Below are 14,402 nucleotides of genomic sequence, written 5' to 3'. Positions count from 1 at the left end.
ATAGTGCGACCCACTGAGCAACGGCTAGCACCTTTTACAGATTTTTACAACTCAGAAGGTGTCTTGAGGAAATTGATTGGTGGTCGTCTCCCATTTTAATGTCATGTCGTTACCTGGGATCTGGTAAAAGCCAATTATAACTGGCACACAATTATTCTGGAAGGTACTGAGATGTGTTGAAGTGTATATTGCTTGTACTTATGTTTCTTTAACAACTTCAACGTTGCAATTCATGTTCAGTACCTAAGACTTGTGCCCAATTTTCCTTTAGTAATGTAACAATGTAATAATGTAACAATAATCTAATGTTTACATTTTGTGAATGAAATTGAATGGACGCATAATAATTTAACATTTTATTGTATGGGGATGTATACAAAAATTATGTTCATATTGTATAGTATTGTAAATATTCTATGAGACAAATAACTGCACACATAATTCAGACGTGAGGATATACATTGAACAAAGTATGAACACATGTTAATTAAATTAAAGACAGTTATTTTAATAGTAAATTTTATTAGGATTAAACCATAGTCAAGAAATGGTCACAATTTCTTGGAATTCACTTTGCACATCAAATGATTCTTTGTATTATTTTCTGGTCTTAATAAAATAATGTAACATTTAGGAACAAAGATGCAAACAAGGAGACCAAAGCTAGATGCCAAAATAGCAAACACCTCAACAGCCACCGTGTATTTTCCGTTCGAGCTTATATAAGCTGGAATAAAAGCTATCCACACTGTACAAAATATAAGCATGCTAAAAGTTATGAATTTGGCCTCGTTGAAATTATCGGGCAGTTTTCGGGCTAGAAATGCCACGATAAAACAGACACAAGAGAGACAGCCGATATAACCCAGTACACAATAGAAAGCTGTTGCCGATCCTACATCGCATTCAAGAATGATTTTGTCTTTAAAATAATTGTCGTTTTTACGCGGAAATGGCGGTGATGTAGCTAGCCAGATTGTGCATATTAAGCACTGAGCCAGTGTAAGGATGAAAACAGCCAATCTCTGCTGTGTGGGACCAAAATATTTCATCATGTTTGTGTTGGGTAGTGTGGCCTTAAACGCCATTACAACAACAATCGTTTTCCCCAGTAAACAAGAAATGCAAAGAACAAAAGTAATGCTAAACGTAACGTGGCGTAATATACAAGACCAAAATGTTGGTTCGCCAATGAAAGTAAATGAGCAAAGAAAACACAACAAGAGTGCAAAGAGCAGAAAGAAGCTCAGCTCGGAGTTGTTCGCTTTAACAATGGGAGTACTTTTGTAAACAAAGAAAAGAACGGCGATACACGTTGTGATGAACGCTCCAACTACTGTAAGTGTCGTCAATACAATTCCTATTATTTCTGTAAATCTGAGATATTCAATTTGTTTCAGTATGCATTGATCTCGCATTTGACTAGTCCAATATTCCGCAGGACATTTGAAGCAATTTATCGAATCTAAGAAAAAGCGAAGGAAGAAAAGGATGGCAATTTATTTTGGCAATACATCTATATAAAAGAACTTGCGGAAAATTAGTTACAACCGGATGAGCTTATACACACCTGTGGAGTTACTGATTTCTCCATCGCCACACGCAATGCAATCAAAACAACAAATAGGTTGCCGCTTTCTTGCTGCTCTCCTCGTTCCGGGGAGACAGTTGTCAGAACACACTGCTCGTGGGATCTTGTTTCAAGGCAAAAATAATAATACTGTTCTTTTTATTGAACACTGGTACTACGAGGCTGCAAAATGTGAGGCTTTTTAAAATTGCTGTTTTCGACTTCTTCTGGGCGTGGAGTTTCCTCCGCGTTTGTGCCCAGATAGACCCGTAATCTTACCTGACTGCGCCCACCAGTCCAAACAATCAACTCTTCGTTTAATATTAATTCTTCTCCTGGAGTTGCGGACCCATCGTACCTTCCGACAGTCAAAACATCAGCACCACCAAAGTCATTAGGCTGCCAGTTTACAATGTCATATGTTGGAACTGGATCTCCGTTTTCATCGAAATGAACTTGCTCACCAGTCTTGGTTGTGAAATAGACAGTTTTTAAATAATGAAGAAGCTGTATTCAGAAAGGAAATGAGTGTGCCGTTGGAAATAAATGTAACTGTATAGAATCCTTTATATGTATTCATTACTGTGCACCAATATTTAAACACAGCTTCGGGCTGGCCGAACAGCTTTTAGAAACATACTTTCAATTAATTACTCAGTGTTAATAGCAAACGTTTCGCTTACCTGCCACGGTTCGAAAGATGAAAGAATTGCGCACGTTTTGTTCAAAAATGGACCGTTACCATCTTCACACAATAACATATTGTGAAGTGCGTGGGCTACAGCATATACGGCTTTGTACACGTTATAGGTTACTCTGAACTGTGAAACATCAGTATATGTATTGTTTAATTCCTGTAGACGTTCTTTCCCTTTGCATTCAGTTCTCTGTAAGGCGGATTTTAATCCTTCCGATTTACTTCCTGTCGGTCCGAGGATGCAACCGAAGCTTGTTTCCCAAAACTCTTCCATTAAAATATTTCCCGGATATACTGAAGGATGTATTTGAACCAAAAAATCTTTCAAACCGGGCACATCTCCTTTACGGATTGCAATCCCGATTGCTCCAGTTAAGAATCGTCTATTTTCTTGGGGAGTGACCAGGGAAGTGGAAATCCAAGCTTCGCTTCCTACCCATTGAATACCACTGATATTTTGCCTTGCTACTTCCCTCAAAAGAATGGCCATATCTGCTTGCGCAAGAAATGCCACGATAACTTTTGTAGTAGATTGCTTTATAACATCTACCGTTTTAAGCAATTTCTCCCTCGCGTATTTTCTGTGAAAAGACTGAGAATATGCGATACAAATATCTAATTGTTGCACAGCCTCTGTGAACGCCTGCATTCCAAAGTTACCGTAGTCATCGTCACTTTTAATCGTCCCGATCCAGGTCCAACCAAATCGTTTTGCAAGTTGGGCTAAGGCTCTTGCCTGAAAGTGGTCGCTCGGTATTGTTCTTAGAAACGAAGGATATTCGACTTTATTGCTGAGACATGCACACGTTGAAAAATAGCTAACCTGCGGAAATTATAATCAAAAGGAGTTACGAAGAAGTGTCATGTTCTTTTACTGATGGAGATTTCCCATGAACAATAAGCAATCGGCTTTGTTATACTATTCTTCATCCAGCTCATTCATGTTCGTACATGCTCAGAGAGAGAGAGAGCGAGAGCATACATAGATAGATAGATCGATAGATAGGTAGACAGATAGACAGAGGGTAGCTAGATAGATTGATGAATATAATGCAGACGGGAATCGAGGGAATGCGGGCAATGCGGAGTTCCTGTCGAATTTAATGGTAGGATCACATTTGAACTGATTATGTCCACTGTCGGCGGAAAGGCTTGCGCTGGAACTTGACATACAGGAAGCATAGACTATTGGGGTAGGTCGAGAGGGTGGGGTGAAGCTGTTTTTTGAAGAAATCGTGGGTTGAGAGGAGATATCGCCAGATTGAAGAGATCTCGAGTAGAGGGAGTTCGCGGTGAAGGAAGCAGGAGATGGCAGGATGGCGTGGAGACGGAGAAGCACTCCTGCTCCTCTTGGCCCACAAGCACTGCTCCGCGTTTCCGAAGCCTTTAGAAACATGGACTGATGTGCACAGCCTCGTCAGAACATTATAATAACAGACTCGCCTCTGTAGAGCAGATAGGTTACCGGAAGTGGGCGTGTTGGAGATGAGTTGGGGTAGGGTTTCAAATTTCTGGAATTTTAACCAACCTCCCTGCCGCGCTACTGCCCATAACCTGCGGTGTTAAAATTCCTCTCCAATTTTGATCTGTTGTAGTATAGAGAAGTGCTCAAATTGTGTACATCAAGGTCACAGAAACAGCAATGCGAAAAATTATGAGCTGTTTCGATGGTATCGGTTGGGGGATAATATTTTGATAGTGTAACTTCCTTAGCTTTTTGAAAAATTGCTATGGGATCTTTTGTCCACCTGAGAATGTAGGCGGGTTAATCTAATTTATCCTGTGGAAAACTGGCGAACGGGTTCCCCACTGCAATGCAAAGTTAAATCTGTCGGGATGTAAAAGGGATTTCCGATCCCATATTGTCAGTAAACCGCGAGATGAGTCAGGTTAAAATACGTCAATGTCTATGTTTAAGGTGTCATCCCACAGAAGCACATTTGGCATGCCAGGGCTACCTCAGTACTGCATAAGTAGCAGCCTAGTTTATGTGATAAGCATTTATACTGACGTTTCAGCCCAAACCGTCCTGATTGGGAGTGCAAGTGCTCTCACGGAGCCAATGTACCACTTAAATAGTGGGGATGAATCTCCATTGGAGATCTCCCACATTACATTGCAATGTCGGTAGCAGATCCAAAAACTCAGCGAAAGGGATTTGCGTCTCTTCCATAGGACAAGCGTCTTCCACGACAACGTCCATTCAAATTCACTGTCATAGTCCCTATCCTACATTTGGAAAATCCATGGAGCTTGCTAGCTACAATCCATATATTAAGCGCTTGCCGGTAACTTGAGTAACTTGAGGGCTTCCCTCAGCAGACCTGTTCATGATGATAGCTGTAGGCAAACATAATTACATAGTATGTACAGCATAGAATTAGGGTATTCAAATACATTGGTCTATGCCAGTCTTTATGCTCCACAGGCGCCTCCTACGCCTGTTCATTTAACGCTTTTAGCATATCCTTCTATTCGTTTCTCCCTCATAAACTTATCCAGATTCCACTTGAATGTATCTATGATACTCCCTTCAACTACTTCCTGTGGCAGCGAGTTCAAATTCGCATCACTTTCTGGTTGAATAAGTTAACTCCTGAATTCACTGTTGGATTTATTATTGACGACCATATATTTTTGACCCCTAGTTTTGTCGTTCCTGCACATGTGGAAAAATCTTCTCTACGTCTAACCTATCAAACCTTTTTAGAATCTAAACAAAATAATTGAATTTTAACCCAATGCCGTGCTCTGCACACATGCTCTGCAAACTCAACATTGTGGTAACATTTCAAACGCAGCTGGTTCAGTGCTACTTCTACAGATGTACATTTAACGCATTGTAGGACTGCCATCAATTTGATATTACGTTCTAAAAGCAGATTACGTTATGTTATTCTTGTAGTTGTATAAGTCACCAACAAATATTTGCTGTTGTGTGAAACTATATTATGAGGTAACATTTCACTATTTCTGTCTTCGAACTTTGACAATGGTACCTGCTTAGTTTTGCACTACCGAACTTACCACGGGAATTCTAAAAGAACTAATTGAGGTTGCTATGGCTACGGATTGCGACGACCCCGAATCCGCAATTATAGCAGAAACATCCGAGGATGCTTTACAGATCGTATCTGACGATGCTGCTTCTTCTTTATTTATCATCTGTAGAGTTGCTTTTATGGACAAATGTGCCATAGCACAAGAATCATAAATCCTGTAGCCCAGCGTGAGATTTGGAAGTAAGGACGAGTTGTTGTTTATTTCTTCTATCGCAAAGATCATCGCCTGCACAAAGCGAAACTCTCTGAACTCAAAGCTGCGGAACACAAGGCAATTTCGCAGGTTAAGTAGATATAGACGCAAATATACGCTGAGCAACATATTAGTCATGTTGTAATTCAGAATGAAACATATGAAAGATGAATTGCTGACCCGTTTTTCTGCTACTCAGAAGCACAATAGCGTAAAATAAATTATTTAGGAGAGTGACCAATACATGCCCATGCCTTAAGACAGCATACATATTTACGGAACACACATCTTTTGAATCGTCTAAAATATCAATATTCTTATTCTCGGAAAAGAGCTCTGAATAATTACAGATCATGAACAAGATATGTTTTGGATCAATCTCAGGTCTAAATGCCGTATAGAACATGCAAGCATAACTGCGGACATGGAGGTGCTGATCACTTGTCCTTTGAAAGATAGCAGTTTTGAGGTGAGTAATCGCCCGCCGTTGGAAATAAAACAAAGAAAAACGTAGAATCATTCACTTCTTCGAAACTAACAACATGTAACGTAAATTAATACTCTTTGCCAAAAGTTGCACTTTTTCAAATTGGTCACTGTTCCTTCTTGCAGGTTGAGAAATTGTACGGTATCGTGGAATTTATAAATAGAGGTATAGAGTATAAAAGCTAGAAAATTACGATGAATCTTTACATAACACTGGTTCGGCCTTAACTGAAGTATTGTGTCCAATTCGGGGCAGTACACTTCAGGAAGGATGTGAAAGCCTTAGAAAGGATGCAAACAAGATTTACATGAATTATTCCAGGGAAGAGGGACTTGACTTACGTGGATAGACTTGAAAATTTGGGGCTGTTCTTATAAGAGCAGAGAAGGTTAAGAGGAGATTTGATAGAGGAGTTCAAAATCATAAGGGTTCTGGATAGAGTAGATAGAGAAAAACTGTTCACATTAGTGGGAGTGCCTGGTGGAACCAGTGAGACAGATTGAAGGTGATAGGCCGACGAACCAAAGGCGACATGAGGAAATAGTTTTTTACGCAGCGAGGAAGCACTGCCTGAAAGGCTTCTGGAGACAGATTCAATCGTGGATTTCAAAGGGGAATTGTTACAACTATCTGAAGGAAAAAGTGCAGGGCCATGAGGAAAGGATGGGGGAGTGGGACTTTCTGAAGTGCTCTTGCAAAGGGCTCGACGGGCCGAGTGGGCTCCTTCTGTGCTGTAACCAAGCTATGATTCTATGATCCTATAGATAGAAATAGTGCGTTTTGAAATAACTTGTGCCAACAATTAACTTATTTTATCCAAGCAATGCATTAAATACAATGCATATTTTGACAGAAACTTACCAATTCAACAGTACAACTCACCTTCTGCACTTTACCGCCGTTGGTTGGGTTTGATAGGTTTGTTTCCGATCCTCTACATTGGAGTGAACACTGAATAGTCCGCCAAGGACAATATCTCCATCCTTAGACAAACCAAGCAAATCAAATATGCCCCAATGTTTACATATAGTTTCATCCGTACCCCATAACGAAGCAAGAACGGATAAAAATAACCCCCAAATTAAAAGGCAATGCATTGTAACCGTTGTTGACTGCTACATCCAGATACGCTGCTAGCAACGACGACGGGTTTATATGTTAGAATATGTCACATGCGCTTGGGTAATATTATCTCAAATCTATTTTAAATACAGGAAATATTGGATACTTTCCTGAAAACTCCCAGAAGAAAACAAGTCAACAGCTTACTCTGCCCGAAGGGAAAGAAATAAAATATGAAGAGAACCAATGCAATTACATGTATCCCTGGGTGAATATGAACTCCAGTTTTTATTGTTTAATTTGCGAGCAGTCAGAAAGCGGTGACAGCAGGGATTTGCCGAAGTTTGTTGGTTTTCTTACATCATCTACAATTGAAAACCACGTTAACTGTATGCGAACATATGCATTTATGTTGTAGTTATACCAAGCATCGTCCCATTGCTTTTCTAAAAATAAACTTTGCACCTGTTTAGAAAATACCGATTTTTACATAAAAATGCAGAATAATCGAACTGACAAACTCTGATTTTGCTTTTCCAGCCGAACAAACACATATATTCTAACCGACAATATATGTCTAGTATTGCCGGGTGGTTGTTGCTTTGCTTTACCTCAGGTCATCAGTGAGCTCCCTGGATAAATGTCATTCTGGCGGGAGCAGGACGAAGTCAATTGTAAACAGTTGTGAACATTATTGTTTTTTGACTGAGGAATAATGGGATAGAATGTCTCAAGTTAAAGATAATGGAGGCTAATTGATGTCCAAGTAGCTGCATTGAATTCCTAACCTATTTGTTCTGAAAAGTTCATAGACCTTTTAGGCGAACGACATGTTAATAGCAAATAGTTCTGCAACTGAATAGCTTGTTGGACACCTTTGGAGAGCATTAAGAGATGCCACATTCTTAGAACCGGGGCCATGTGTGGGCCAGGCAAGATAAGGTTGACAGGTACCCTGCACCGAAACACAGTAATGAACTAGTTGGATTTAAATGTTATGTGTTAACAGGTTTATTTAATTACATTTAGAAAGCTGTAATTGAAAAACTAGAATTTCCAACGATTAGGTTGCTTGTCCAGTACCATAACAAGCAAATTAATATAATTTCATTACTTTAAATTGACGTGTTGGATATCTATTTAAGGAGGCAGAATGAAGATGGCTGAGGAAAATCAAAAGATAATTATACAATGGTGTTAGATTTCTCGAAAACCTGATTTTGTACCGTCATGGAAAAGCTAAACAAGTTACAACACTAACGTTCGAGCTTTGATCACTGCTTGATCAATGATATGTAGACAAATACAACGTCTTTAAGGGAGAAAATAAACGTTCCAAGGAGCTTCAAGGATTCATAATTAAAAAAAATGGACGCAGATCAAAAATGGAGTCAGTAGAACGCATGAGCAAAGCTTGCATTCTAAGGATGGAGTTAGAGGAGAGAGTGGTGGAGAAACGGGGATGATTGAAGGAAAGATCTCCCGAGCGTGTGGCCTAGGCGGTGGAAGACTTGCAGGAGGTGAAGGGATCAGAAATGCAAAAACGTAAGAGTCAGAGGAACAGGTAGTTTGAGGGGAAATGTGGTTGTCCGCCGCTAAAATTAGAGATGTGGAGGTGTGAGGCCATGAATGTTTTTCAACAGATAGATAAGTATTTGAAATTTGAGGTGTTGGGGACCGAACGCCAATGTAGCTCAATGATAAGAGAGATTATGTATGAGTGGGACAGTGCAGGATAGGCAGCAGTTTGTGGTATGAGTTGAAATTTAGGGAGGACGGAGGTTGGGACGGCATGCAGAACAACATTTTCTCAGGGTTGACGTCTTCCCATATTAAACAAGCGGAAATTGTGGCGGATCCAGGGCTGTGTGTGGGCAAGCAGTCTGTGCACGCAGCGGTAATGGAGGTGGTGAGAGGAAGTGTGAAATAGAGCTCCGTGTCATCGAGGCCCTGATAAAAGGGCGCGGAGATCGGGAGGAGACAGCTGGTGCAAGACAAAAAGTTAAAAAAATTCAAAATCGAAGTGTGACGTCACAACCAAACGGGTGCAATTAAAAAATAATTGGCTTTTTTAATTGGAGAAAAATTGCAAAATGCTGCAGTACAGAGCGATCTGGGCATCCTTGTGTATGAAACACAAAAAATTAATATGCAGATACAGCAAGTAATAAGGAAGGCAAATTGAATGTTGGCCTTTATTGCAAAGGGGATGGATTATAAAAGCAGAGAAGTCCTGCTACAATTGCACAGGGTATTGTTGAGGCTACACCTTGAGTACTGCATACAGTTTAGGTCTCTGTATTTAAGAAAGGATATTCATGCATTGGAGGCAGTTCAGAGAAGTTTCACGAGGTTGAATCCCGATCTGAGCAGGTTGACATGAAGATAGGTTGAATAGGTTGGGCCTGTACTCATTGGAGTTCAGAAGAATGAGAGGTGATCTTATCGAAACATATAAGATAATAAGCGGGCTCGACAAGTTGGATGCAGTGAGGATATTTCCACTCAAAGGGGAAACTAAAACTAAGGGGCATTATCTCAGAATAAGAGGTCACTCATTTAAAACTGAGTTGAGGAGCAATTTCTTCTCTCAGATGGTTGTATATCTGTGGAATTTTCTGCCCCAGAGAGCTGTGGAGGCTGGGTCATTGAATATATTTAAGACAGTGATAGACAGATTTTTATGCAATATGGAAATATAGGGTTATAGGGAGCAGGCAGCGAAGTGGAGCTGAATCCATGATCACATCAGCCATGATCTTATTGAATGGTGGAGCAGGCTCAAGGGGCCAAAGTGCTTACTCCTGTTCCTGGTTCTTATGTTCTTCTGTTCCATCGCTGTTCTTTTTGCACCTGAAACTTCTTCAGCCAATGTATCGTGACTGTGCTTTTGCCATCTATGTTCTGAGCTCTTGAACCCCCTACCTGAACCCCTCTGCCTCCCCAGCACCATCGCTTCCTGTAGCCCACACTTTAACCACCACCACCTTCACCCCGCTTTTAGTTATTCGATCTAATATCTCTTTACTCAACTCAGTGTCGATGGTCTTTCTAATTGCTCTTCTGTGAAGCGCCTTTCAAATCTTTTATATTTTAAAGGCCCTTTATATTGATGTTGTGGTTGAATTGAGCATCAGAAAGAATGAATATAATCAGAGATACTTGCATTTATATAGCGGATTTATGACCACAGGTCATTCCGAAACGCTTTATGGCCAATGACGTACTTGTTGAAGTATAGTCACTGTTGTAATGTAGCAGTCAGAAATTTCAGGACCAGATGTACCACATTAACGCAGTTTACTGCTGTCAGTGCAGATTCAGAAGCTGAATATCCAGTTTACCAATCTACTCAACATGCTGCACGAACTGTCAAAAAATGAAGTGATGCGATGTATTTTGATTTCTAAAAAGGCTTTCAATGAAGCACAATGTAAACGTTATTAATGCAATTCAAAGCTGTGGGGATTCAATGGAAACTCCACGAATCGATAAAACAAAATTGGATAAAGAATAAGAAATAACAAGAGAACTTACATCGATAAGGATGAAGTACTGCATGGGGTAGATGATGGTTCTCGATGGTTCCGTGCTGGGCCAACTGATGTTTCCAATTTAACTGATTGGCCTGAATTCAGAAACTGAATCCAATGTGGTCACATTTTCAGAATGGTACCAAACTAAGAGAGGAAGTAGAATCAGTAAAAGCAGCTCTGAAATGATAGATGAGCTGGACAACATATTTATTTGAGAACTCCAATAGCAGATGGGACTTAATGTAATCAGAGGAAACGTGGATGATGCACATATTCCAGGAATAGTGTTGGAATAGCTAAGTATGAAACTGAATGAAATCCAGGTGTATTAGTGGAGTCACCACTAAACATGTCCAACTAATAGAGAACAGTAATCAACAAAGCCAATATAATGTTCAACCTGATATTCAAAACAATAGAATATGTAAGAGGAATAATGATTAAACTGCATTTTACTTTATTCGAATTACACCTTGAATACTGTATCCAGTTCTGTTGGCCAAAAATTAATAGAGACAATCATGCACAACAGGCTTTGCAAAGGTTCATCTCCAGTGTGAGGTATAAGACTGTTGGATGGATTTGGATTTTCCAGCCTATTAAGGATGTATCTAGGTGATTTTCTTGTAGAAGTTTATTAAACTGGAATATAGTTTTACATGAAGCTGCAGGTGTAAGCCCAGGGCACAGTGTTTTAAGCAAGATAAGGTTTATGTTTGGATAAATATCAGGATATTCTTCAGAGAGATTGAAATCCATGTGTTAAATGAACTTCCAAATAGCAAATACAGGGAAATCTCTGGAGATATTTAACAAAGAAATTAAATGCTACAATGTGGAGATGTTAACATCTCTGGATAGATGAGTCAATATAAGTTATTTGATTTGTTTTAACCCAAGCTTATCATACCCCTGGCCAGTGGATCTTTGTATCTAGATTTGCTGTGGTATGATGGGTGAGAATTAAAAATTGTGTCTTATGCAAAATGTGAATCAACTTCAGCTCGACAAAGTCGATTTAAAAAATTTGCTCTTTACTGAATGTAACTTCAGTAAATTATCGGAAATGTTTTATTTTTTTTAATTTTGCAAAACTATTATTTAATGATGGAAAAATAATGCGTTCTGTTCAGAACAATATGTCCAAGTTTCTTTGGACATGTTATTCTTTACATATCTTCAAATGTTGTAAATGTATCAGTCCACTGCTATTTGGTTTCCTCAGTCAAAGTTAATTTCATTATTCAGTTAAGCATATTATGTCTAAACTTTGACAAGTATTGTGCATGATTTTGCAAAAAAGAACAAATTACATTTCTAACTATTCGCTATCATAGATGTCAAAAGTTATTTTTAAAATAGAATGAAGCAAGTGAAGATTCAAACAGGTCTACCGGAGATTTACCCGGCTCTACCAGAGGTCAGAGAAGACAATGACAGTCCTAACGGATAGCTCTTTTCTCACGATGTCATAAGGGACAATGATTTCACTGAGAAACAATTGCCCTAAGTATGTTGTTTCATTTTAGAAATCGGTGTGAAACTGCTAACTTTCTCAGAATTTGGAACTATAATCTGGGAAGGTGTAAGTTCATGTTGGTATGTTCTTGTCAAATGTGGAGCCTCAACAATAATCAACTGGCTGCATTAGTAATGTTAGTTTACTTGCACTGGCAAATTTTAATTGACAATATTGCTAATTAGGTTTGCTTGAAACGGAATCATTCAGCAGCAATTGCTTGTGGTGGAGTTGAGGTGAGAGAGAAGAGCAGTAAAATGATGTCACTGGATGGAGGCTGTAATGATCATGTGGCAGGATTAAACAGGCACTTATAAATGTGTTTCACTGAATCATAGAACTAAACAGATTAGAGGAGGCCATTTGGCCAACGTGCCAGTGCATTGCTCTTTATTCGATATATCCTATTAATCCAAGAGTACAGAGGAGCATGGCAGGAGCTGCACCAGGCTTACTAAAAATGAGGTGCCAACCTGGCAAAGCTGCAACACAGGACTGCATGCATTCTAAAAAGCAGAATCTGCATGCAATAGACAGGGCAAAGCGATCCCACAGCCAAGCATTCAGATCTAAGCTCTGCAGTCCTGGCACATCCAGTTATGAATGGTGGTGAACAATTAAGCAACTTACACAAAGAGGATGCTCCATGAATATTCCCATCCTAATTGATGGCACAGCCCAGCATGTGAGTGCAAAAGACAATGCTGAAACATTTGCGACCATTTTCAGCAAGACGTGTTGAATGGGTGATCCTTCTGAGGTCCCATCCATCGCAGAAGCCGATCTTCTGCCAGGTTGATTCACTCCATGTGATATAAATAAATGGTGAATGTAAAGCATTAAACCTTTCACTGCTCTACGACGACATGCAGGTCATGATCCTTACCAGTGGATCCATTACAATTGCATTCCACATCTGGGCTGGGGTCAAACAGGGCTGCATCATCACTCCAACCCTTTTCTCACTCTTCCTCGCTGACATGCTCCACCTCACTGTCGACAAGTTCCCCGCTGGAGTGGCACTAAACAACATAATCAATGGGAAGCTGATTAACCTACTCCGCCTCCAGGCCAGGTCCAAGATCACCCAAACCTCTGTCTTTGAACTGCAGGACGTGGACGACGCCTGCATCTGTGCACATTCTGAGGCTGATGCCAGGATATAGTCGATGTATTCACCAAGGCATATGAAAGCATGGGCCTCACGCTTAACATCCGCAAGACAAAGATCCTCCACCAGCCTGTCCTCACCGCACAGCACTGCCCCCCAGTCATCAAGATTCATGTCGTGGCCCTCGACAACGTGGATCACTTCCCATACCTCGGGAGCCTCTTGTCAACAAAGGCACACATTGATGTGGAGATTCAACATTGCCTCCAGTGCACCAGTGCAGCCTGAGGAAAAGAACATTCGAAGACCAGTCCGTCAAACCTACTGCAAAGCTCATGGCCTACAGGGCTGTAGTAATACCCGCCCTGCTGTATGGTTCAGAGGCATGGACGATGTACAGAAGACACATCAAATCGCTGGAGATATATGACCAATGATGTCTCTGCAAGATCCTGCAAATCTCCTGGGATGACTGATGCTCCAACATCAGTGTCCTCACCCAGGTTAACGTCCCCAGCAGTGAAGCACTAACCAATCTCGATCAGCTTCGCTGGGCAGGCCACTTAGTTCACATGCCAGACACGAGACTCCCTAAGCGGAGCTCCTTCATGGCAAAGGAGCCAAAGGTAGGCAGCTGAAATGTTACAAGGACTCCCTCAAAGCCTCCCTTGTGAAGTGCGACATCACCACTGACACGTGGCAACACTGGCCGAAGACCGCCCTAAGTACATCTGGGATGGCTTTGAGCTCCTCGAATCTCAACGCTGCAAATGTGAAGAGGTCAGGCTCAGGCAGTGGAAGGAGCGTGTGGTAAAACAGTGCCACACACCCTTCCCGCACCGAATGTCTGTCCCCCCTGTGACAGGGTCTGTGGCTCTTGTGTTGCACTGTTCAGCCACCAAACAACCCATTTTATGAGTGGAAGCAAGTCTTCCTTGATTTCGAGGGGCTGCCTATGATGAAACAATGGCTACAGCCACCGACAACATCCCAGCTACTGTACTGAAGACTTGTGCTCCAGAACTAGCCATGCCTCTAGCCAAGCTGTTCCAGTACAGCTACAACACTGGTATCTATCCAACAATGTGGAAAACTGCCTAGGTAAGTCCTGTCCATAAAAAACAGGACAAATATAATCCAGGCAATTACTGCCCCATCATTCTAC

The 14,402-nt window shown here is 40.7% G+C and overlaps 1 protein-coding gene across 1 annotated transcript; it reads right to left on the bottom strand.

Annotated features, from left to right (window-relative positions):
- Positions 1 to 551: 551 nt before the first annotated feature.
- On the bottom strand, positions 552 to 13,447 carry LOC139265431 (extracellular calcium-sensing receptor-like). The gene is made up of 7 exons (XM_070882433.1): positions 13,439 to 13,447; positions 6,892 to 6,992; positions 5,295 to 5,586; positions 2,254 to 3,090; positions 1,850 to 2,077; positions 1,571 to 1,694; positions 552 to 1,465 (listed from the first exon to the last, which is right to left on the bottom strand). Exons 3-7 carry the CDS (start codon positions 5,550 to 5,552, stop codon positions 552 to 554), a joined length of 2,361 nt encoding a protein of 786 aa, XP_070738534.1. The 5' UTR covers positions 5,553 to 5,586; positions 6,892 to 6,992; positions 13,439 to 13,447.
- Between the last annotated feature and the right edge of the window lie 955 nt (positions 13,448 to 14,402).

The sequence above is a fragment of the Pristiophorus japonicus genome, chromosome 6 (assembly GCF_044704955.1).
Source record: "Pristiophorus japonicus isolate sPriJap1 chromosome 6, sPriJap1.hap1, whole genome shotgun sequence".
NCBI lineage: Eukaryota > Metazoa > Chordata > Chondrichthyes > Pristiophoridae > Pristiophorus > Pristiophorus japonicus.
Note: the sequence above shows the minus strand (reverse complement) of the source record. Positions and strands in the feature narration are given on the sequence as shown.